General features: G+C 24.2%; 3 protein-coding genes across 5 annotated transcripts in view; 2 read left to right on the top strand and 1 right to left on the bottom strand.

Moving 5' to 3' along the window:
* LOC127277110 (structural maintenance of chromosomes protein 1A-like) overlaps nucleotides 1–16972 on the top strand; it is a 19672-nt gene extending 2700 nt beyond the window's left edge. For both annotated transcript variants that reach the window (XM_051297947.1, XM_051297946.1), the window contains 19 exons: nucleotides 3399–3640; nucleotides 3799–3919; nucleotides 3995–4103; nucleotides 4214–4392; nucleotides 4484–4622; nucleotides 4708–5154; nucleotides 5257–5670; nucleotides 5801–6012; nucleotides 6102–6243; nucleotides 6392–6505; nucleotides 6580–6711; nucleotides 6788–6853; nucleotides 7013–7265; nucleotides 7374–7678; nucleotides 7751–7939; nucleotides 8023–8205; nucleotides 8285–8463; nucleotides 8754–8925; nucleotides 8998–16972. In XM_051297947.1, coding sequence (XP_051153904.1) covers nucleotides 3532–3640; nucleotides 3799–3919; nucleotides 3995–4103; nucleotides 4214–4392; nucleotides 4484–4622; nucleotides 4708–5154; nucleotides 5257–5670; nucleotides 5801–6012; nucleotides 6102–6243; nucleotides 6392–6505; nucleotides 6580–6711; nucleotides 6788–6853; nucleotides 7013–7265; nucleotides 7374–7678; nucleotides 7751–7939; nucleotides 8023–8205; nucleotides 8285–8463; nucleotides 8754–8925; nucleotides 8998–9057 — 3525 coding nt within the window. In that variant the 5' untranslated portion in view covers nucleotides 3399–3531 and the 3' untranslated portion in view covers nucleotides 9058–16972. The remainder of the gene's footprint in view (nucleotides 1–3398; nucleotides 3641–3798; nucleotides 3920–3994; nucleotides 4104–4213; nucleotides 4393–4483; nucleotides 4623–4707; nucleotides 5155–5256; nucleotides 5671–5800; nucleotides 6013–6101; nucleotides 6244–6391; nucleotides 6506–6579; nucleotides 6712–6787; nucleotides 6854–7012; nucleotides 7266–7373; nucleotides 7679–7750; nucleotides 7940–8022; nucleotides 8206–8284; nucleotides 8464–8753; nucleotides 8926–8997) is intronic.
* LOC127277113 (actin-related protein 5) lies at nucleotides 11–2889 on the top strand. The gene is made up of 7 exons (XM_051297949.1): nucleotides 11–198; nucleotides 420–734; nucleotides 814–1094; nucleotides 1188–1406; nucleotides 1572–1870; nucleotides 1933–2113; nucleotides 2188–2889. The coding sequence occupies exons 1-7, from the start codon at nucleotides 96–98 to the stop codon at nucleotides 2809–2811; spliced, it is 2022 nt and encodes a 673-aa protein (XP_051153906.1). The 5' UTR covers nucleotides 11–95; the 3' UTR covers nucleotides 2812–2889.
* Nucleotides 9681–25961, bottom strand: LOC127277114 (zinc finger protein OZF-like). Of its 2 annotated transcripts, XM_051297952.1 has the most exons (3): nucleotides 25766–25961; nucleotides 24400–25247; nucleotides 9681–21516 (listed from the first exon to the last, which is right to left on the bottom strand). In XM_051297952.1, exons 2-3 carry the CDS (start codon nucleotides 25095–25097, stop codon nucleotides 21132–21134), a joined length of 1083 nt encoding a protein of 360 aa, XP_051153909.1. In that variant the 5' UTR covers nucleotides 25098–25247; nucleotides 25766–25961; the 3' UTR covers nucleotides 9681–21131. The 2 variants fall into 2 exon arrangements, with proteins under 2 accessions (XP_051153909.1, XP_051153907.1); XM_051297950.1 differs by lacking the exon at nucleotides 25766–25961 and having other exon boundaries at nucleotides 24400–25253.

Raw genomic sequence — 25961 nt, 5'->3', positions numbered from 1 at the left:
TTGTATCTGTGACTCAGTTCACGTTGTTTACAATTTTTTTAATGGTGACAAAAAAGTGTTTTTAAAAAAAATAGAAAAAAATTGTGTTTTAAAAAATGGATATCCTAGAATTAAAGGATGTCAAATCTGTACCAGATATAATACACATTTATTCTGGAAAAGTTAAAGAAGAATCAATTCCTTTGATTATTGATAACGGTAAGTATATATATATATATATATTTAATATCCTAACCTCAAAAATAAGTAAAAACAATCTTTTTTTTATTAACTAATTAATAATTAGTTAAAATAGAAATTAACTGAAACGTAAGTATAAAGTTCTAAAGAATATATTATTTAAGTTTTTAAAATTATACTTTCAAAGACAATTTGTTAAATTATTTATTTATTTATAGTAAATTTTTATATTATTCAAGGTTCTTACAACTGTAGAGTTGGATGGGCGACGGACAAGACACCGCTTTTAATATTTAGAAATCTAATTGCAAAACCAAGAAAAGAGAGAGGAAAAAAAGATGGAGAATTACAAGTTGGTAATGATATTGCAAATATTGAAGCCGTTCGATTTCAATTAAAAACACAATTTGATCGCAATGTTGTGACTCATTTTGAAGCACAGGAACAAATATTTGACTATACTTTTACTCATTTGGGTATTGACACTGAGGGTTCAGTGAATCATCCAATTATTTTAACTGAAGCATTTCTAAATCCCAATTATTCTCGAAATTGTGAGTTTTTAATTAATTTTTGTTTATAAATTATAATTTTCTTCATTTTAAAAAAATATATATTTTTTATTTTTTTTAGTAATGGCTGAACTTCTTTTTGAATGTTACAATATTCCATCGTTAAGTTACGGTGTTGATTGTCTTTTTTCCTATCATCATAATAATTGTTCATCGGATGGTCTTATTGTTAGTATTGGCTATCACACAACTCATATTATACCAATATTAGATGGTAAAATTGATGCTATAAATTCACGACGAATTAATGTTGGTGGTTATCATTTGACTTCATATATGCATCGATTATTGCAATTAAAATATCCCGTTCATGTAAATGCAATTACACCGAGTCGTGCTGAAGTAAGTTTATTTGAATTACATAAAAGAAGTTATTTTCAAGAAAAGGAAATTAACTTTTTTTTTTTTTTATTCGAATAATGATTTTATTTTAAGGAATTGATACACGATCATTCTTTAATTGCTCTGAATTATCAAGAGGAAATTGCCAATTGGGCGGATCCTGATTATTATGATATGAATATTTTGAGAGTTCAACTTCCTTACGTGGCGCCTGCAAGTACTCCTGGTTTAACAGTTGAACAACAAAAAGAAAGAAAACGAGAACTCGCGCGTCGTCTTATGGAAATTAATGCCAGAAAACGTGAAGAAAGGGTAATTATGAAAAAAAAAATTATAACAGTCCTCGGATTATATTTATTAATTAATTAAATTAAAAAATCGACTTTTTTTACGCCTTAAAGTCGATCCAAGGCCTGTTATAAATTAATAATAAATGCCGATAATTTAAAAATCGATTTTATTCTTTTTCTTTTTTAGCTCGCTGAAGATGAGGAGCAATTGAATCAATTGCTGGCAGTTCAAGATCTTCTTGAAGAAGGCGAAATGGAAGAATTTGAGGAAGCCCTAAAATCCTATTCACTCTCAAATGAGGCAGAATTAATGAAAATGATTAATAATTTACAGGCGAAAGTTGAAAGAACACGACAAAAAATAGTTGCTGCCAATTCACAAGAAGAGAATATGGTAATTGAAGAGAAACCAAAAATAAAAACTAGCCTTCAGCCAAAAGATCAACAGGATTTTGATGAATGGATAAATGGTGTGAGAAAAAAGAGGTAAAAAAAAAAATTTTCTCTACCATTATATGAGTAATTTAATTTTTTTTTGTCAATTTTAGACAAGATATATTGGATAAACGAATGGCAAAACGACAAAGAAGACAAGATATGGCCAAGAGAAGAACAGCAGCTGCACAAGAGAGAATGAGAATAATAAGTCAATTGGCGAGAAAAGAAAAGAGAGACGATGATTTTGGAATGCGTGATGAAGATTGGGATGTTTATAAAGTTATTAATCGAGTAAGAATTTCAGTTTTATTTTATTGAATCGAATTTTTCTAGTTTTTCAAATTTTAATTTTTTTTTTTAAATAGGAAGGCGGCGATTCCGATTCTGAACTTGAGCAAGAGAAATTGATAGAACTCGAAGATGTATTACGTCATCATGATCCTGAATTTGATGGTGCTGGTTCAAGTGCACCAATGGTGCCAGGTGAAACTCATCAATTACACGTTGGTATTGAACGTCTTCGTTCACCGGAATTATTATTTCAACCATCAATGATTGGCCTTGTTGAGGCTGGTATTGCCGAGACAATTGAATTTGTATTAAAACGTTATTCATCTGAATTACAAATGCGACTTGCTTGTAATATTTTTCTAACTGGTGGACCGGCTTCATTTCCTGGTTTATTGGAACGTTTAAAACGTGAATTAAAAGAAATTCGACCATTTGGTTCTAATTTTCATGTGAATATTGCAAATAATACAAGTTTAGATGCTTGGTTTGGTGCAAGAGATTTTGGATTAAATGGGAATTTAGATGATTATTTAGTTACACGTAAGGAGTACGAGGAAAAAGGTGGAGAATTTCTTAAAGAACATACTTCAAGTAATTTTTATAATAAATCACCAGATCCATTGCCAATGTTACAAGTTGCGGCAATATCGGAACAAATTGTTGTTGAGGATGCAATTGTTGATGTGGAAATTGAATAAATTTTTGTGCAAAAAAAAAAGGAATTTTTTTTTTAATTTAATTTATTATAATACGATAATAAAACATTTTTAATTTAATTAATTTTCTTATTTTCAATTCTAAAATTTTAGATATTGAAATTAATTTATATTTCCCATTCTGTGAAATTAATTTTTATTTTGGAATTTGAAAATAATTTCTATTTTTTGATTCTAAAATTAAATTATATTTTCAAATATTTTAATTTAGCAAATTTTAATTTACGTTCTTGAAATTGTGAACGTTTAAATAAAAAAAAGTTTTATATTTTTTTTTTAAATTACAAAAATATGTAATTATTATTTTTTTACCTGTCGTTATATTTAAAAAAAAATTATAGTAATTCACTTTTAAATGTTCACAGTTTCGAAAGCAAATTAATGAAATTTTTTTGTACCTATTTAATTAAAATTAAATTATTGTATTTTAATATTATATTATTATATATTAATTGTATAAAACAATGTTTAAATTTAATTTTTTTATATAGTAACAATAATTATAATATATATTTTCTTTTTTTAAATAATAAATTTCATTTTGAATTTTGTGATTTTGTTTTTAATAGGTCAATGATGAAGGTCTTAGCCAATCAGATGCCACTGGGTTTGAATTTTTTCACACAATCAAAAGTTCAAATAATTTAGTGAAAGAAGAAATTGTTGCTTTTTAAGGAATTTCGAAATATTTCCAATTTCAAAATGACTTCATTAAAATCAGTGATAATTTATAATTTTAAATCTTACCAAGGATTAAAAAAAGTTACACAGTTCAATCAGTTTACAGTAATAATTGGACCAAATGGATCTGGTGAGTAAAATGAAAAATTGTTTTTTATTTTAAATTGAAATTTATTTTGTTTTCTGTTAAATTGTAAACGATAAATTTTACCACGCTATAAAATTATTTAATTATTATTAATTTTTTTTGTTTTTCTTCAACGATTTATTGAATTGACTTCTATATAGGAAAATCCAATTTCATGGATGCTATCGCTTTTGCATTAGGCGAGAATTGGGAAAATTTACGTGTCAGTGATTTATTAAAACTTATCTATTGTGAAAAATCACAAAATCCAAAACCTAACAGGTTTGTCAAAAATAATTTATTGAAAATTTTTCTTTTTTTTAAATTAACAGAAAATTAAATGTTTTTAATTTATAGTTCTTGTTATGTTGAAATATCATTTCGTTTGGAAGATGACAATGAGAAAATATTTAAACGTACATTATTTGCAAACACCAAAAGAAATAAATACGAATTTAATGGATCTGTAAGTTTATTTTGTTTATAATTTAAAAAGAAAAACATTATTTGGCAATTGTTTTTTTTTTTCATTGTGTAATAAAAATGTATATTTTTTTATTTTGCTGGAAAAATTAGTCTGTTTCGATTGAAGATTATAAAGCAGAATTAAAGTCAATTGGAATTCTTGATTTTGGCAAGAATTGCTTAGCTTATCAAGAAGATGTGGAATCAATTATTAAACAAGATCCAAAAGCAAGATGTCGATTTTTTGAACGAATGTGTGGCTCACAAAATCTTGAAAAAGAATATAAAATGTGAGTTTATTAATAATTAATATTACAAAATTCTAATATATATAAATTAAATTATTAGCATTATTTATAATTTAATTTTATTTGATTTTAGTGTTGAACATAATTTAGAGAAATTGAATGCAGAAGGAAAATTAAATTTCGATAAGTTAAAAATTTTAAAACGTAAAATAAAAGATTTAACAGAAGAAAATAAACGACGAATAGAATATGAAAATTTAAAAGAAGAAGAGGTGACAATTTTTCTTTAATTTATTGAAAATTCGTTATAAAAAAAAAAAAATTTAATTTAATCGTTAAAAATATATTTATTTTCAGATCACTTGGAATAAATATCAACAACTTTTTTATCTCTATCATGAGGAATTAGATATTGAAAAATTAGAAAACGCAATAAATACAAAAAAAGAATTTGAACGTTCTTTAGAAGAAACCATATTAGAAGAAAAACGTAAATTAAAAGAGCTACAAGAAAGTATTAAGGATGAAAAAATAACTATAAATCAATTGGAGACGACAATTAATGAGAAAGAAATATTAATGTTAAGAGAAAAATCAAATTTAGGAAAAAAAAATTTAGAAATAAAACAGTATCAAGAAAGAAGGGTTATTGCTTTAAAAAACTGTGACGATTTAAAAAGAAGAAGTATTAATCGAAAAGAAAATCTTCTCGAACTCAATCGTAATAAAGAATTTTTGATAAATCAATTAAATAATATTGATGAAAAAATTATGCTCAGTCCTGATTGTTTTAATGATGAACAGGTAATGTGTTTATTTTATTTACAAAATAAAATTTGTATACAATTTTTTTATTTAATGATAAATTAATAATTTAATTATTTTTATAATTTTTTCTTTTTTCAGTTCAAGGAATATAATGATTTAAAATTAACTTCTGTTAATAGAACAGCAAATTATGAACATGAACTTAATTTAGAAAAAGAGAGACTTGAAAATCATAAATATCGGCTTGAAAATAAAAATAGAGAAAAATGTGAAATCACTGGACTAATTAATTTGTATACAAAACAATGTGAACAAATTATTTATGAACTCAATAGAGAGAAAGAACAATTGGAGAATGTCAATAAATCTTTAATTGAAGAGGAAAAATTACGTGAAATTTTACAAAATGAAGTGAATGCTTTTTCTCAAAATAAAATACAGGATTTAGAAAAGGAATTAGAATCAATTAAGTTAAATCAAGAATATTATAAGAGACAAAGAAAAAATGATGAAGTTTTTAATAAAATGAAATCATATTTTCATCCAAAAATAGTAAGTATTCATCTAAATTATTTTATTTAAATTTATTAATATTTTATTATAAGATATAGAAAATTTAATAATTTTCTAAAATTAAAAAAAAAAAAAGAACTTTATTAATTAAAGCAATAAATTTTTACAGCATGGACGTTTATCTGATTTATGTAAACCGCGCGATTCTCGTTATAAAATAGCGATTGCAAAAATTATTGATCATAGAGAAGATTTTATCGTCATAGACAGTATTAACAATGTTGAGAAATGTACAAAATTTTTGCAAAATCACAATGGCGGTTACGAAGGTTTTTTTTCATTGGACTTTACTAAAGTTAAGCCAATTAATCCTAAAATTCGGTGAGTATTGAAATTAGAAGAAAAAAGATATTCGATTTTATTAATTTTTTTGTCTTTAAAAGTTATTAAAAAAAAATTTTTTCTTTCAGAACAATTGAAAATGCCAAATGCGCTTTTGATTTAATTGATTTTCCTGAAGAAGTTGAACCTGCAGTGCGTTTTGCGGCGGGTAATTTTCTCGTTTGTGAGACAAATAAAATTGCCATAAAATTGTCATCTGGTGGATACAATGTGAGTAATAAATTTTCTTTTGTACAATTTTAATTTTTTTTATTAATATTATTCATTGATAATATAATTTAATGTTTTAATAATTATTATTAATTATTAATTATAAACATATCTTGGTAAAAAATTTCTAAATACTTTTTTTTTAAAGTGTGTAACTCTCGATGGGATAATGTTTACAAATGACGGACAAATATCTAGTGGAATGTCCCGTGTTAGCGAAATATCGCAAAAATTTGACGAGGAAAAATGGAAATTACGAAAGGTAAATTACAATAGTTTAGAAGAAATATTTTTTTGCAAAAACAATCAAATTCGTAAATATGTGTGTTATTTTAGATACAAATTAAAAATGAATTAAAAAATGCTTCGGAAATACAATCCAAGAAAGATAAACTAGACGAACTTAATCGTTCAACTGAAGCTTTAAGAATGAAAATTCCTTTTATTGAAAATCAGATGAAAAAAAGTGTGAGTTTTTAAAAAAATAGAAAATTTGACTTTTTTATTTTCATTTCATTATATGTTTTAATTTTTTTTTTTACAGATGGAAGAAAAAGAAAAACTTGAAACCAAATTATCCGATTTAAATTGTAGAGACGAAGAAATAAAGGTAAATATAATAATTAAAATTAATTTCTTTTCTAAATTTATATTCTATACTTTAATATAATTATTGTTGCTTAAGTATTTCTATAATAGTTTTTAATTTAATTTTTATTATTTTATTAAATATTCTATTTTTTTAAAATTTTGATTCATTTTGGAACAGAGTGCAATAGAAGAAATAAAAAATGAACTACTTGTCATAAAAGCGGCAATAAAAATGAAAGGGCAAGAAATAGATGAAATTGTGGATGTGATTTTTGCTGATTTCTGTCAAAAATTGGGATTTGAAAATATACGAGTATTCGAATGTGGCGGCAGTGATTATGAAGAAAGAGAAATAAAAATTAAAGAAATTCGAAATCATCTTGTTCGTCTTAACACCGAAATAGATTTTGAAGATTCTCAATATTTTGATGGTATAATTATTTTTAATTTACGACTTATTTTAATTATAAAAAAAAAAATTTAACAAACAAAATAATTTATAATTTTCTTTTAAAAATAATTTTTTTTTTTTTGTTTAGATGAAATCTCCAAAAAGGAAACAATCGTAACAGAATTGGAGACGGAAATAGAAAATAAAATGCAAATAAAAGAGAACATTGAAGCAATAATAAATGATTTTGAAAATGAAATAAAAACTATTCAAAATGATTTACAAGTAAAAAAAGCAAATATTCAAGAATCATTGGATATTTGTAATAATTTTATGAAAGTAATAAAAAAAAAATCACAGGAAATTACACAAATACAGAAAGAAATTCAAGAAATGAACAAAAATAAATTGGTTATTAAAAATAAATTTTGTAAAATTCTCCATTATTGTCGAGTAAGTAATTTTTATTTATTTAAATTTTTAAATAATTTACATTTATTTCAAGTTATTTAATAAATTTTTCAGTCAAATACAATAATTATTCCTGTCTTATCTGGTAATTTGGAAGACAGTGAAAATATTGACATCAATTACAACGATTTAGATGATTATTATAAATCTGAAATAAATAAATCAGAGGCAGAAAGCAAAATTATGGAAAATCTTGATAAAATTCAATTAAAGCTTAGAAATATAAATATCTCGGATGAAAGGGTATTGGATTATTTTTCGCTAAATAAAAAGAAAATTTTGTTTTTTGTTGATGTTTAAATGCTAAATTAATTTATTTTTAATAGATTGATGATAATATATTGGCAGAATTAAAACGAGAGTTACTAAAATTAAACAGAAAGATTAGTGAAAAGAAGAAGTCACTTAAAAAGATGCATGACACTTTTGATAAAGTCAAAATGAGAAGAATGAATTTATTTGTATCATTTTTCACTAAAGTTAATACAACAATTGATTCTATTTACAAGGTATTTATAGTTATTTAGAAAAAAAAAAAATTGGTAATGATTTAAAATATTAAAATAATTTTAATTTTTTCTATTTTAGATTTTGACACAAAATGATGCCGCTCAAGCTATTTTGGTTGCAGAAAATCCGGAAGAGCCTTATTTGAGTGGTTTAATGTACAACTGCATTGTTCCTGGAAAAAAATTTTTTTCTATTGATGGACTTTCTGGAGGTGAAAAAGCAATCGCTGCTTTTGCTTTATTGCTTGCCATTCAAAAGTAAGAATTAAAATTTTTTTATTTATTATTATAACAAAAATGTTTTTTTTTTTAAATAGTAATATTTTATTTTTAATTATTAAAATTAATAAACAATTCATTAGTCAGAAAAGAAATTTTAAAATAACTTTAGAAAAAGTAAGTTCTCTTAAAGTAAAAAAAAGAAATCTAAATGATTGAAAATTAAATAAATATTAAATAAAATGTTAAAAATTATTAAATTTGAAATAAATAGATGAAAATTATGAAAAAAAAAAATTGCTAATTTCTGTGAATATTCTAATTTCTAGAGCAAATCCAGCGCCATTTATGTTATTAGATGAAATAGATGCTGCTTTAGATTCTGAAAATGTAGAGAAAATTACCGATTACATTAAAAAGGAAGATAAACAATTCATTTTGATTAGTCATAATGAAGAACTGAGTTCCAAAGCAATGAATGTTATAGCAGTTACTAAAACTGTAAGTATTTTTTTAATAATTTATTAACAACTAACAAAATTGTTTACTCTTGTTGATGTTGTTTTTTTTTAGGGAAAATATGCCACTGACAGTTGTTTTTTCACTGTTGATTTACAAAACTATCGCGGATAAATTAGCGATAAAAAGATTTACAAATTTTCTAATTAAAAAAAAAATCAAAAATATCAATAAACAAAAAAAATTAAAGAGTTGGAGTGAGGAATTCATCAGCAACAAACGTAGGATCACCAACATCATCATCATCATCGTCCTGGAAAAAAGTATCAATGTTTTCTCCCCGCCCCCAAAGGAATGTATGTATGTATGATTATTTTATTTTTTAATATTAAAAAAAAATCAAAAAATGGAACCAAAACAATAAGTAGAAAAAAATTCATGAGTCCCGAAAAAAATACTAAGGTCAAGTTAAACCATTTTCAAATAATGAAAAATTCAGTCATTTACTGAAGAAATGAATAAATAAATAACAAAATGATAATTAACGAAAAAGGGGGAAAAATCGTAGGGTTTATTAAAATTTAGGACATTGTCTATGGATATCTACTTTATTACACAAGTGTTCTCGTTTGTTCATGATAATACGAACAAACTACATTGTAGCTTGCCGATCATAATATACATTTCCATTGCATTTTGATCATCCAAATAGACAATATTATACGGATACTTTTTATTTCCTTGTTGTTGTAGCTGTAACTTTTGGATAAGATCTTAAAAAGAAGATTTTCTTTAAGTTGATCAAAAAAAAAAAAAAAAAAAAAAATGTGAAAGTGATCCTTCACGCTAGCGTCTTTTAAATTTAAGTCTACAGCGACCTCAGTTTACCTCATTGACTTAGGTGCGCAGCTTAAAACCTAACATCACAATTATAATATAATAATATTATACTGAAATTATCATTAACTTTATCTTTGCCTCCCTTCCTCAATTTGAATCTTTCTCTTACTGATAGAGCGACAATTTCCATGAAATTTTAGGGGAAAAATATCAAATTACTCTAAAAAAAAAGTTCATGATTTCGTTAATTTTTTTCACTAATTTAGAAAAAAAAATTATTTTTTGACAAAAATACTGTTTTGTCAAAAAAAATTCTAGAATTGCATTTTTTTTTTTCTCGAAAAATTTCATTTTATTTCGAGTTTCTTTTTTGCATCTCGAAATACTTAATATAGAAAAAAAAAATTGATACTTTGAATTATTGATATTAAAAAAAAGAAAAAAAGAAAAACCCACAGAAAGTCGCATTTTTCTTAAACACAATGAATTTTAATTAAAATAATATTCTTTATAGTTTATCACAGAATGAGGTCGCTGGAGGCTAATAAATCGCTATTTCAATTTTTCTTTGAAATTTTCATTTGAAAAAATTTTTTTTCTCACAAGACAAATTAAATGTCGCGTGATTTTCTTTTTATAGTACAAAAAGAATACATTTTTTTTCTTTTTTCTTTTTTTTTATCGTAAAATTGAGGTAGAATCCAATTTTTTGAAAAATAATAATTCACACACTTCTTTTCTCTATTTATTTCTTACTTTCTCTCTTCGATAAAAGTGCTAAAAGTGAGGATCTACTTCCGCTAATATGATAGAAAGTTAATATTCTAAATTAAACAAAAAAAAAAAAAAAAAAATTTCTCGAATAATCGTAATAATAATAATTCATAATATTAATAATCATAAATTGATAGAATAATTTAATTAGTACAACAATGGTTAATGTTTTTTTTTTCTTTTTTTTTTCTTAAAAACTAGTTTGGTTGTATGTATAATATATTTATAATTTTTTGTATGTATAATTTCGTATGAGGGTTCGGGCAGAGGGGGAGGGGGGAATCAGTGACAGCTATGTACAGTACATACTTGCCTTATTAGTTGTACCATCGTTATTATTATTATTATTATTACCTCTATGGTTTTTGTATATTATTATTGATAATTTAAATATCGTTTTACACATAAAATAGCCTATTTATAACATATATATATGTATACACATATATATATTTATTTATTTATATTATTTATATATTTATATTCATATTTATATTATTTATGTATAATAACTAGGTATTATATATATATATGCAGTATGTACGTAAAGAGGAGGTGTTTTAACCAGGATATGTCGATATCTGAAAATTATATTCGTGACAAGCGTTTGGAGCCTTTTTTCGAAATTTCTTCATTTTATTTTTTTCTTCAATTGTTTCTTCTTTTTTATATATATATATATATATATTAAAATCTGCTCTCGTGAAGTGTCTTCCTGACAATGAGCCTGTGTTATAATTTTTTTTTTTCTTTGCACTCGGAATAAGATCGCATGATCTTTCTATCTACTTCGGTAACTTATCCCTTAATTAGATACTTTTTATTAATAGGGTACTATGGTGTCTTTTCTTTAATTTTATTTGGCTCAATCCACTTTTTCTAAGATCCTTATTTTTTTTTATTATTTCTATTTTTAAATTTAATTTTCCTTTAATTTTTAGTATTTCTTAATTTTTTTAAAATTCTATTTATTCATATTTTTAATATTTTGTAAAAATTTGAATTAGCAAAAGATATAATTGAATTTTAATGAATTCTCATTTTTTTTTTAAATTCTCTCAATTACAAATTATTTTTTTAATTTTAATTTTTTTTCTTACAATTTTCTATAATTAAAGATTTTTTTACATTTTCAATTTTATTTTCCTGATATTCAAAGGCAAATTTCACAATTCTTTTTTTTTTATTACAATTAAAAATTTCTTTGTCAAAAACAAAACAAAAAAATTAATTATGAATTTGTTGAATAAATTGAAGATATTAGCGTCGAATAATTAAATTTTTTCTTTTTTTTTTTAAAAAAAAATAAGGATCGTTTTGTAATTAGCAAAATGTTTATCAGACTTTCCCGTTTCGACACTCGTTTGTTTTGTTTCTTCTATATTTTACCTAAATTCTAAATTATGAATTACAGTTTTTTTTTGCGTCCTTATATAATTTGGAGTAAAAATTGTTTTTTAAGCACGTATCTGGTCATTTTTGTTGGTGAGCGTCGAACACGGTTTAATCGAAATCTTCCAGCCCTCCACCCCATTTTTCTACAAAATCCTCTAAACTTATTTATTTATTCATTTTTTTTTACGCAGGCCTCTAAGACTTACGGGTAGCACAGTAAAACCTCTATAAAAAATAAGAACTATTCTACGTAAACGTATTACAAAAATAAATGGCATTGTACTCTGCTAAAGAAGCAAAATGGTACAGGCGCAATGTCGAGCGACGCGAGCATTTCTTTATTTTTTCTTCTTCATATTTTAATGAGGAAATATCATTTAGGTAGTTTTTTGTTTTTTTCATTAAATAATTCTTTTGTTTTGTTATTACAATTTATGCCTTTCATTATTTATTATTTTATTTTTTATTCAATCTGTCATTGACATTAATTTACTCGCTTTTTTTTTTACTCTCGAAAACTCTCATTGCTAAATGTACAATAACATCGCGTGAAAAATCAATGTACTATATTATATTTATATATATACGTGCTTCGAATCGTATACGATTAACACTTCCATTTTTCTTTATTTTCATTTTTTCAATCATTCCATCGTGTGCTTATCGAACGATTCGTATTTATATGGCATTCTAAAAGTCTGTCAAGCTTACTAAATTATCTTTCTAAACACTGGGCGTTTTACACTTTTTCCATTCAATGAAAGATTTCCTTCAAATTTTTTTTTTTTTTTTTATCATTTTCCCATTTTTTCTTATTTATAAAATTTTATTCCTTCAATTTTGTTTTTTTCTTTTCGTCAAATAAAGTGAATAATCTCTTTTTTCTAAATTTTTAATTTTCATTATTTAAAATAATTCATTAATTATTTAATATAAATAATTAAAGAATATTGTTATTAAATACTAATTTGAAAATTTGATTAATTTCGCCTTCAAATTTTATATATAAAAAAAGAAACTTTTTAAACTCTTCAAAAATACATTTTTTTTGCGAAAATGAATTACAATTTGAAAGAGAATCTTTCTTTAATTTACAATCATTCTTGAGTCTAATCGCTATTTTTTATTAAGCACTCTCTCTCACTCTCTCACTCTCTTTTCTCGATTTTGGTTTCCTTTCTTTATTTCTGGAAATAAGTGCGATAGCAAATAATTAAGTAAAAAAAAAAATTAAAATAATTTTTTTCTTCTAAAAATTGTTTCTACCTCTATAAAAAAAAAAATTCCCTTCTCAATGTTTTTTTTTTCTTTTCTTTTTGGAACCATTCTTTTTGCACTTCCCCTGTTATACACTTTCACATTCTTTGTCGTTTATCATAATTATGATACCTCTGATAAAGATGTAAATTATCAAAAAGTTATTGCTACAATTCTCGCTTCTTATATACTTATCCGACTCTCGAGTTTCAGAAATCGAGGATTTCGTATACAATCATGAAAAAATTTTTTTCATTTAAAAATATATAAGAATAAAATAGAAATTAAAAAAAATATTTTAATTAAAAATTTTTAATTTAAACATTTTTTTTTTATTTCTTATCTTAAATGCATCCAAATTTGTAGATAACTTTCGAGTTAGATTTCGAGATTTGAAAGCATTTATATACATTATATTGAATTTAGCGTTTAAATTGAAAAAAAAGTATTTCTAATTTATTATTTAATAATAATCTTAAATTTTGTTTTTCAAATTTAATTTGAATTTTATAAATTACAAATTAGATTTAGCTTATATATAATATTAAATAATAAATTTCAATCTAATTGCACATTGATTATATTTTACTTCATTTTTCTTTTTAAAGTATAAATTACTTACAATTTAATGACTTACAATATTTAATTAGTATAACATTTTAATTAATTACATTTTAATTTATTACAATTTAAAATTATTGCATTTTTAATTACATTACATATTACATTTAAACACTTAAATTCAAATATTTTGAAATTATTATAGAACAATATTGTCTATAACTAATTATTTAAACTTAAATTTATTCAGAAAATGTTATTTTAAAAATTGAATATCCTCGAATTCGAAAGTCATTCACATTTTGATGTCATATGCAGATTAGAAAACTCATTCAAAGCGCACACTTTACAAAATAATATTATGTATTACATATAATATTGATTAACGGACTCTTGAAAAATACATATTATTATCTGTTTATTATTATTATTATTATTTTTTTTTTCATTGCAAATAATCCATTAATAATTAAAAATTGATAAACAGTGTATCGATGATACAAACACACTATAATTAATAATTTTCATCTCACTAAAAATAACAAACTATCACAACTTTTTCATCAGTAAAAAAATAGTGTCCCCGATTTTCACAAAGATATTGTTTTTTTTTTTTTTTGTTTTCTTCAAAGAAAATCGAGAGTCGATCTTGAGTATTCAACGTCAAAAATATAAAAAATACACAACTCAATAATATTTGACGTTAAAAAAAAAAATAAAAAGAAAAATTTTTCAAAGCTGATTCAGATACGAATATTTTTTCTTTCAAGTTTCATTTAAATGAAAAAGAGATATTTTCGATTTTAGAAAATAAATTTTTTTTTTCTTTAGTTCTTATAATAACGTTAATTTGAAAAAAGAAATTTTCGATTTTCTTGTCAAAAAGTAAAATTAATTAAAAGAATAAAGAAATAAAAGAAAAAGTTATCTTCATAATTAAGAGCTTGAAAAATTGAAATTAATTTCTTTATTAATTTATTTTTTTGGTATTTCTTTTTTTTTATTATATTCTTATTTATTATATAAATAATTTTATTTATTGATTATTACTGTTAAAATTGAAATATCAATTGTCATTTAAACGAAACTTGTCACAGGAAATGTTTTTTTTCACAAATATATATATATATATATTCACATTGAATTCAGTGCAATAAATTTCGTCGATGGCAAATCTGATCATTATAATCATCACAGATAAATCATTAACGAATATAGCACACTCAGCTCCAAAAAAAAAGCATTTTCTTCGCGCCTCATTTTTTTCAGTTTATTATTATTATTTTTTTTTTTATTATTTTGCACTCGTATAAGCTACATATTTATTACTTTTTTTATATATATTTATATATATATATATATATATATAAAGAAGGATAAAACATTACTTTGTGCTTCGATGTTTTACCGTTCAGTGTGTTTATTTTCTTTGATCACTCATTAATTAAATATTGAATGGAAGAGAAAATCCCCGTTTAAAACATTTAGTTCAGTACTGGTTTCGAATAAAAATGGCACTCTACTAATAAAAAAAAATTTTCTTAATTACTTTTTTTTTTTCTTTACTTAAATTAACAATCTTTAGTTAAGAGACCAAAATTTTTAATTTTCTCTTTCTTTTATCACAGAATAGATAATTTTTTTTTTTGTTAGATAAAATTTTACATATAAATTTTTTTTTTTTTTTTAAAGCAAAAACAAGTGAAAATTTTTCTCGAGATCATTTTAATTAAATTTTACATATATAAATATATATATATATATATAATTTTTATAAAAAGACAAAATTTAAAACTTAATTGTAAAATAAAAATTCAAATAAATAAAATGATATTTTAAGTGTTACTATCACTGTACAAATGTTTAGAACATTTGTAAATAATTTTTTTTTTTTTTAATACAAACTATTTTCTAAAATGTTTGAGATCTAACTTAAAAATAAATATATATTTGCAGAGCTTTTTGAAAAGAAAATTGTGTTCTAGATTTTTGAAACCAGAACTGTAGCTATCACATTTTTTGTTTTGAATGGGGATGAGACTAGCGATTTCCTTCTTTTACAATTTTTTTTTTCACCCACTCTTTTTTTTGGGGGTGGGGGATTTGAAACTGAACGAAAGGCAAAATACGACGCAATGGACGATATTTACCGATTTTTCTGAGTGTCATGTAGTATCAAATATGATTTTATATTTTTTTATTTCTTGTCGCATGTGTTTGATGAGGTATTACTGCTAATCAGTATTTTACTTCTGTTTTTTTTCCCTAATTTTCTATCGCACTAACTTACGTGTTTTTTTTTACTTTTTTTTTTTTTTAATATATTTGTTTATTTATTTTTCGATTAGAAAATAGCTGTTGCGCCTTGGTATTACTTTAGTGCCTTAAATTCTATTTTACATCGGGCGTTTTACATTATTATTATTATTATTATTATTATTATTATTTTATTATTATTATTATAATATTACATATCTCGATCAATGGCTAAGTGTATTTTTAATCCTACGTAGACCCTTTACTCAATTAGTTTTTTTTTCCATTATGAATTATTATTTAGATTATTTACAAGCTTGGCTTATTTCAAGGCTGAAAAGTTTTTATTTTTTTTCTCTCGTTTCGATCGTCACTTTTCTTGCGCGTCTCTTATTATATACGATGACAATTATTTATTATAAATAATAATTCATTTTTCATATGAAAAAAAAAATTTTTTTTTCATTTAATTATAAATTCCGAAAAATTAAACGATTGATTGAGAGAATAAAAGTCATTAAATGACAATTTTCAACACACACAAATCAACCATGAAAATAAATTATTATATTTATAATAGTAAATAACTACTCAACGAAAAGCTTTTTTACGGCAAAAAAAAAAAAAAAACATATACACAGCACGTGACACTTATTGTGCACGAAAAATCTAATCTCAACCAGCCGGAGGATTTTTTAGAAAAATCCAAAGGCAGTTTTTTTTTTACTTTTTTTTTTTTGTCCAGTACGCTCTATAAAATTTTTTTTTTTTTGGCTTTCTCTCTCTCTCTCTCTCTCTCTCTCTTTTTTTTCTCTCTATGAAAAAATATTATTTTGATCTACGTGCCAAAAAAAAAAAAAAAAGAAAGTTCCCTTGAGAGTGATTGTTTATTATATAGAAGAAAGAAAACAAAGCGTTTGAAAATACTGGAATAAGGAGCAAAGATCGGAAGTTTAAAGATCATTTCAAATAATAATAATAAAAAAAAAAAAAAAAAAAAAAAAAATTGAAATGAAATTCAAAATCTTACGAAAAAAAAGAACTATCGCCTGTAGATTCGTTTTAACGAATAATTTCAGTAATTCTAGTCTAACTATTATTATCATGGGCGTAAGCTAGTGTATCACTAAAAATTAAAAAAAAATTAGTTTCTGCGCTAACATATGCTTAGAGGCTTTAATCACAGCTCAGTAGTACAATATCTTCTTATAGCTGCACAATGACTAGCCAAAAGATCATTATTTTCATCTTTAATCATCAATTAGTGTGGTCAAATAATTTTTTTTTTCTTCTAATTTTAAACTAATTAAAATTTTGTATTTTATATATTTTTATTTTTTCTATTTTTTTTCTAATGAATTTTTAATTTCAATATTTAATAATCAACTTTTATGTGTAATCAATTTTTTTTGTGCTAAAAATCACTTTAGTACAAATTCATATTTTTAAAAGAAAATCAATATGATTTTTACCATTCTTTTTACTATTATAAAATTTCTTTTTCAAAATATTTTCTATCGTCAAAAATCGTATAAACATTTTTTTTTTTTTTTTTTTTTTTTTTTTTTGGTAAACCTTGTGGAAGACATTAAATTAGAAGAAAAAAAAAATTGTTTCTTCCACCACTAATTTTTCGAGCATTCCACGAAAGACTTTCTTTTTTAGTTTAAAAAAAACACACACACGCACACACAAAATCTCGAATTATCATTTGTCATCAGTTAAAAAAAAAAAAAAATTCTCCCTATAATAATCAGTCTTCTCGTGGAATTAAAAGCCTCAGGCATAAGTGCGCATTGAAAAAAATAAAACCATATAAATTAAAAAAAAAAAATTAGCGAAGACGGATCTAAAAAAAAAAAAGAAATGAATTGAAAATTGTTTATCGCTGAATTGCGAAATCACGATTGACTCTTTTTTTTTCTTCTTTTTTCTGCCGTTATTCAAGTCACTTGTGAAACAAATGTTCTTTTTTTTTGCAGAATAAAACACAAATATTTATTCGGGCCTCGTATTTTGTCACGCGTTTTTTTTTTTTTTTAATTATAAATCGCAATTTTTTGAAATTTAAATTTCATTTTGCGATTTTTTGAAATTTCGTTGATGTGGGAACATGTATTGAAATAATCGTCGCACGATTGTCATGGTTCCCCCCGCACTTTTGTTTGGGAAATTTGTGTGTTTTTTTTTTTATAGCAACATTTTCAAATTAGTAGCTTAATAAGTGGTTTTACATTTAACATTATTTTTTTTCGCTACCTTTTTTCTTCTCTAAATAATGTTCTTGGACCGTTAGATGAATGTATGATTTTTTTTTTATTATTATCAAACATTATCTAAGTTTTTCTTGATTCGTAATTTGTATTTACAACGTCGTATAAAGTATACTTCGATATGTCAAACATAAGTACACCTATGGAACTAATGGCTTCAAAAATCTCTAGTTTTGTTTGTTTTAAATCTACAGTTGGAAATTTGTTTTGTTTCTTCTTTTATTCTTTTTCTTTTATCATATATCAATATTGTCTCTCGCTCCAAGAAAAAATTAATCATATATAATCTAATGTGAATCTCTAAACGTTAGGTGAGAAAATTAAAAAAAAAAAAAAAAAATAATTCTTTAAAAGGAAAAAAAAACCTTTTTGAAGACTAGAAAATATTTCTTTTGAAGAAATAGTTAAAATAATTGAAGTAAAAAAAAGTCCTTTCGAAAAAATTATTTTTATCCAAAAAGAAGAAAAATAGTTATAACAATTTTTCTAAATAAACAAACGATTAGAGAATCACTTCAGAAATAAAAATTATGAAAGCTTTTCGAGTCAAAGAGAAACCATGATGATGATCTCGATACAAAATCTGTATGTCGCGAATCAGAAAAATTTAATGGAATAATGTCGAGAATTATTTTCTATTCTTTTAATTAAAAATGATTTTTTTTTCCCCTCTATTTGTGCATTCAATAAATTATTTTAATATTTTTTATTAATTATGCAATTATAATTTTATTATTTATGTAATTAATAAATATTTATGAACATAATTAACAAATATTTATTAGCATAATTAATAAATGTCTATTAGCATAATTAATAATTATATATAAAAATTATGGATTATTATAAAATAATTAAAATTAATAATCGACAATATTGTCAAAAATCAAATTCTGATTCGGATATGAAAGAAAAAAAAGAATAAGCGATTAGTACTGTTATCGACATTTGAAATATAAACGTGAGATGTTTGATAATATATTCGATTAAAAGTGAAAATTCTAGTGATGGCGAATAGTATCAAAGAAACTATAGTTTCACGAATTATTTCGTGATTAACTATAGGGTGTCTACCAAACACCTTTGGTAGAGGCCAAAGATTTTTAAATATCGCTTGATGACATTTGCTTCCTTTCTTTTCACTTTTTTCTTCTTCTTCTTCTTCTTCATTCTTTCTCTTTTTTCCCCTTCATTTTTAGTTTTTGTTGTATCGAAACAGCAAAACCAATGTTTTTTTTTAAACCTTGTAGACAATAATTACTATCTATATCACAGATCCAAGTGACTAAACTCCTTTAAAAATATAATATAAATATGTGTATGTGTATGTGTGTGTATTTGTGATGTTCGCATATACTCGCAGACGTAGTTAAAAAAAAACAAAAAAAAAAAAAAAAAGATACAAAAGAAAAGTGCAGATACAATATTTGAAACGTGTATTATAGAGACATCCGAGAATTGATCTCTTGCTGCGACATTGGTAAATTTGATGATTCAAAAATCAGGCAATTTTACTTTTTAGTCTCTTTCTTCGCGATTTTTTCCTCAGAATAATTTTTTCACGTTCTAATTACTCGGAATCATAAATTAATTTTTGATGGAAATTGAAATATAAGAAATTGTAAATTAATTTAAATTCAAATTATTTTAATTTTATTTAAGTTTTTCATTTTTTTTTTTGTTCACTGTGTAAAATTTAACAATTTTAGTGAAATTTTTAAAGTTTATAAATTTTTTACATTTTTTGTATTATAAATTTATAAAATTTATTCCAGTTTTTTAAAAAAATTTGGAAATGTTTTTTTCGTAATTTTGTTTGAATTTAAAAAAATTCTTTTTTAAATCATATTTACGAATGGACGAATAAAAAAAAAAAAAATAATTTTTTTTGTGAATTATTTTTTAAAATTCTTTTTCTATAATTGTTAAATTTATAACTTTGAACATTTTTTTTGTTTTTCTTTTATTTTAATTTCGAGAAAAATTTGTTTATTTGAAAGTATTTCGCCCGGGGAAATTAATTTACAATAAATATAGAAAATTTTGTCAAAAATTTGCAACAATAATTAATTTGTAATTTTCAATTTTTGTAAAAAGAGGAGGGAAAAATGTAAATTTAATATTTTTTTTTTTTCAATAATGTAATAGTTTACAGTTTTTAAGTTAATTTAATATTTTTCTCAATACTTTAATGAAAAAATTTTTTTTTTTAATTTAATACTTTTTAAGTTATATTTTTAATTTTTTCCAATAATGAGAAGAAAATTCAATTTCAATGAAAAAAAATTTGATTTTGTCATGGAAAGAAATTGAATTTTTTGAAAGTACGCGAAATGTGTTTTTTTTTTTTTTGGAAAAAAGAAAACAAGCACGAAAAAAGTACGCGTAAAAAGACACTTAACCGTAATATTGTGAATTTGGAATCACAAACTGACAAGCCCAATGCGAGCAATGAATTTCTTTTCAGTTATTTCGTTGAATATATTCGGGATAAGAAATAGCGGGACCGGTATTTGTGTACTGGGCATAAAGATATAATGCAGGATGTAGACCAGGTGGTGGAATTCCGCGATGTAATTGATGATGCGATTCCGCTGGATCGAGAGTTGGAGGCGTTAAATGTGAATAGATTTGTGTTGAATTGGAACTGTTTATAGGACCCGATGATGATCCCGTTGTTTGGTAGACACTCTGTGATGTTAAATGGTGCTCGTGTGATAGGGATGATGATGATGATAATGATGATGAATTTAGTGTAGTAAATGACGTACTCGCCGTAGTGGGACATTGTATTACTTGCTGCGGTGATTGTTGTTGTTCTTGTTGTTGTTGTTGTTGTTGTTGTAGTAACGGCAGAGATGACTGTGTTGTCGTCGCGCTGCCGTCCAAACACTAGTTAGTTGTCTGCGGATGCAGCAATGGAAGAGGAAGTTGTAGACTGTTCTTTGCTAAATTTGCAATTTCAGCGGCAATACCACCGCCTTTACTCGTACTCAATGATTCCAATGATGATGGCCCATCGGTATAGCGTAATTCACAAACAGGACTTTCAAAACCAGTTCCACTTGTGCCACCGCTACTTTGCGGTGTTGGTGGATTATGATTATTAGCATTATTGCCCTGATTCATTTCACGATGAACTCGATTTTGATGTCTTATCAGATAGCTGTCGCGAACAAAGGTGCGACCGCAGATGTTACACTCGAATGAAGTGTTTGCCGTGTGGGTGCGAATGTGAATCGCGAATTGACTCTTTGACGTGAAGGTCATAGAACACCTGTGGGTTTAAATTTTTTTTTTTTTATTATTTTTCATTTTTTTAAATTGAGAAAAAAAATTTACCATTAAACAATTTTTTTTTTTTTTATTGAAAATAATTTTTCTGTAAATCATTATTTAGTAAAAGGGTTTCTAAAAGAAAAATTCCCTTTCGAAACAATAAGTACTAAAAAAATAAGGTAATGATAATAATGAACCAAATTTTTTAAAATTAAGTTTCTAATAATAATAATAATAATAATGATAATTAAAGGAGTATCATATCTATCACTCGAATAATAATAATTATATTTAATTGACGAATTTTTCGCGAGTTTCCAGAAATTTTAATTATAATTTATCAAATACTTTTAAACAATTGAAAATTTCATAGAATATTTATATTGCAATTAAATAATTAGTTTCCTTTATTTTTTAGTTAAATTAAATTTTTTTTTAATATCTAAAACGCAATTTTAATTTAAAAAAAAAAAAGTTGAGAAACAAAAAACGAAATAGTTTTCAAAAAAGTAACTAAATTGTGTTTTTTTTTTTACAAAAAGAAAATTAAAAATTTTCCTTTTTTTTTAGTCATGATGTATATAATATTTAAGAAAATATTTCTTCTTTAAAGAGAGAGAGAGAGAGAGAGAGATAGGGAATCGTTTATCTTGATCATTTATGATTAAGAGATAAATTAGCCTTTACTCTCTTTCTTTCATTGCTGATAAAAGTGGTACATAATTATTAAGTTTCATAATGGATTATTATCTTGAAATTAAAATAATTTTATTTCCCTATTTCGTTTACGGAAAATCTGTCTTTTTTTTTGGGGAAATTAAATTAATTTAGTAACTTTTTTTGAAAACGAGTTTTTTTTTTCTTAATATAAAGATAAATTGAAATATTTAATTCTATTATAATTTAAAATTATTTTTCAAAAGTCAATTTGACAAGATTTTCAAATTTATTTAAATTATCTCGATAACGTTAAATAAATGCACTAAACTTGAATTTTATATTATTACAATGAAAATGTGATTCATGCATTAACGCGACCTTCACGCTTCGATACACTTTACGAAATAAAAAAAAAAAAAATTAATTACTTTTAAATTTTAATCTTTTTCAATTCTTTATATAAATAATATACTTTCAATTGTTAATTTTATTTATTCTTTCCGATCAGATGGAAAATAGTCAAAAAATTTTTTTTTTTTTTTGAATTTGTTCCCTATTTTTTATTTGATAATTATATAAATATAAATATAGAAAAAAGGTATTGTAAAAATAAAAAAAAAGTAAAATTCCCAATTTTATTTTCAATTTACATGAAATGAATAATAAAACGGCAATTTTTTTTTTGTTTAATATTTACATAAAAATTTATAAATAATAAAATAGTCGCATTACATTGACTAACAATAAAATTATTATAATTAATTAATTTATAATTAATTATGCTAGTTATTATTTTTTGTGTATTCACTTAAAATTATAAAAATTTCGAATATTCATTATTTGGATAAAATAGTTAATACGATTACAATTTTTCATTGTATTACATTAACTGACATTAAAATTATTCTTGGGTTCTGTTATTAACCAAAAGTTTTTTCGGAAACTTTCTTCGAGGTTTTCTGCAAAAAAAAGTTCCATCTATCATTATTATCATTTTTATTATTATTATTATTTTATTATTATCATTATTATTATTATTATTATTATTATTATTATATTGTAGATTACTACGTTGTAAACTATTCTGCTAACTACCAACTTTTAAGTGTTTAATTAGCAATGGAAGCGTTTAACGCTCAATACTAGAATTAAAAATTTTTTTTTGTTTAAAATATAATTCAAGTAATTTTTGAATTGGATTATTTTCCATTTGATTATTATTCGTCTCGTTTCAAATCTTAAAAAATATTTTCTAATTGAAATAGCGGTTTTTCAAATTTATTTATACTGTTTATATAAAAATTGAAAAAAAAAATTTTTTTGGCAAAGTTTACAAAGTGTAAGGAACAACAAAGAAAAAGAATAAGTAAAAAAAAAAAAAGAAATTTCGTATAATAAACGAACGATGGCGATAATAAAAAAGAATAATATAAAGAAAGTAATAAACATTTTGATTAATAATTTTTCAATCAAGTCACTGATTTTTATTAATTTGGTAAAAAATTTTAATTTTAAACAATTTATTTATTAATTATTAATTTTTCTTTTATTAACAATTTAATTTACTTTTTTTGTTTGGTTAAAAATAACCAAATATTTAAAAATATAAAAATTTTTTTTTTTATTTAATTTTGATAATAATAATAATTTTTTTTTTATTTTTTGATTAAATAAAAGTAAAAATTTTCAAAATTGTATTTGACTAAATATGTAAAATACTTTTTAACCAAGTTTCATGGAAATCAGTGACTAAAATAGGGATCACAGTGGTTTATTTTTAGTTCAAAATAGGGGGGAATCTTTCTTTTCAAGAAAGGGAATTTTAGAACTCAAGAAAAAGAAGATGTAAAATATTTCAAGTTTTCTTTAAAAGAAATTTGAAATTATTTTTTCTTTTTTAATTTTAAAAATAATTTTTAAAATTTTGTAATATTTTTTAAACACATATATAAATATAAATGATTTTTTAAGATATATATATTTATAATAAATATTACAAAATATTCAATATTTATAATTTAAATTTACTTTAAATTAAATATTCAATAATGGATAATAAATATTGGAAAATGTTTTCTTTGGGATAAAAGATATCAACTGTGATCTTTTTGGTGAAAATTACTAAAATCAAAAATTTATATTAAAAAAAAAAAAAAAAAAAAGAACGCGTTACATGAAGGAAAAATGGATTTTTGAGAAAGAAAAAAAAAATGAAAAATACCTTTCGCAAACGAGAGGCTTCTCAGCAACGTGACTCCAACGATGTGCCGTAACATAACTCTTGACGGCAAATCTTTTTTGACAAATATCACAAGCGTAAGGACGTTCTCCAGTGTGTACACGCTTGTGAGTATTTAAACTGCTCTTCTGAGTGAATCGTTTGAGACACAATTCACATTGGAATGGTCTCTCGCCAGTGTGGGTCCTCATATGAACCTCAAGATATGGCTTCCTGCAGAAGCTCGCCTCACAAACCGTACAATGGTACGGTTTATTTCCTGAATGCAATTTCATGTGTACGTAGTATGAGCTCGCTGATGAAAGAACTTTACCGCAAACTTTACAAGGCTGTGGCTTTGAACGTGTTCCTTCTTTAACAGTTTGTTGGCCAGTTGATTGACGATCTGGTGATTCACTTGGTCCTTGTTCGTGATGATCGTGATGCTCGTGATGTTGTTGATGTGGTTGCATATTTTGCAAATGGCCCTCTGGTTGTGACATATGCCCTTCTTGTTGAAGATGATTGTCACGTTGTTGTAAATGTTGATCCTGTTGTTGAATATGTCCGTCTTGTTGTGAAAGTTCCTCGCGATCGTCAGAAAGATTTACCATAGAATTAGAACCATCAGAACGACTTGATGCAACTGAATAAAATCCCATAGGTTCACTTTTAATTTGTTGATCGAACATAGATGTCATATCACGGTGATGATGATGATGATGATGATGATGGGGATGGGGATGCACCAGCTGTTGCAGTGGCTGAAGATGATGGCTCGCTGCTTGCTGTTCTGGGAGCAGAGTCAGGTTGCGCTTGACAAACTGCTCATATCCTGCGTACCAATCCACCTGCATGATATGAACACAAGATGATGAATATATATAAAAAAAATATCAGGCGTCGTTTATCATCCATCGATGAAACTATATTCCAAAATTTATTAATTCAAATGTAAAAAATAGAATCACAATAATAGATGAAAATAAATTTTCTATCTTGCTATGATTTTAAAACAACATTCGACATTTATTTTTGACAAGTGACAGATAATGCTTTGCCAAGAAGGTGTGCGGGGTGAAAATTGAATGAGCGAGTCGATCAGCTGATTGCATAACTTTTCCGCGAGTTGATTAATAAAGAAACAAGTGCAACAATATTTTTGCGAGAGAGAAATTTTTCATCTAATTAAAATACACGTATTTGATTATCATTAATTTTTGATTTAAAATGAATAAATAATGTGCAAATTAATTTGGACGCTAAATCGAGTTTGCGATGCGCGACTCTTATTCGCGAGACGTCGCACTAGGAGTCTAATGCCAATGGGGATAAAAATTCCAATAAAATTAACGTTTTTATTACTAACCTTTGCTAATGTAGTGGTCCGGGCTAATGGTAAAAAAGCTACGCCTCATCGAGCGCACGCCTCCCTCGACGTTTCTACTCACGGAATAACGCGAGACATTTGTTTAAATAAATGTTTTTCTTCAACACAAAATATAAGATGGCTGCTGCTATATTGCTCACGAGCCTAGTGTATATATACGCACCAATACAATGTA

Source organism: Leptopilina boulardi, unplaced genomic scaffold (assembly GCF_019393585.1).
Source record: "Leptopilina boulardi isolate dan_hultmark-lab unplaced genomic scaffold, ZJU_Lbou_2.1 LbouV2_165, whole genome shotgun sequence".
Taxonomy (NCBI): Eukaryota; Metazoa; Arthropoda; class Insecta; order Hymenoptera; family Figitidae; genus Leptopilina; species Leptopilina boulardi.
The sequence above is the reverse complement of the archived record's forward strand: the minus strand, read 5'-3'. Positions and strand labels throughout refer to the sequence as shown.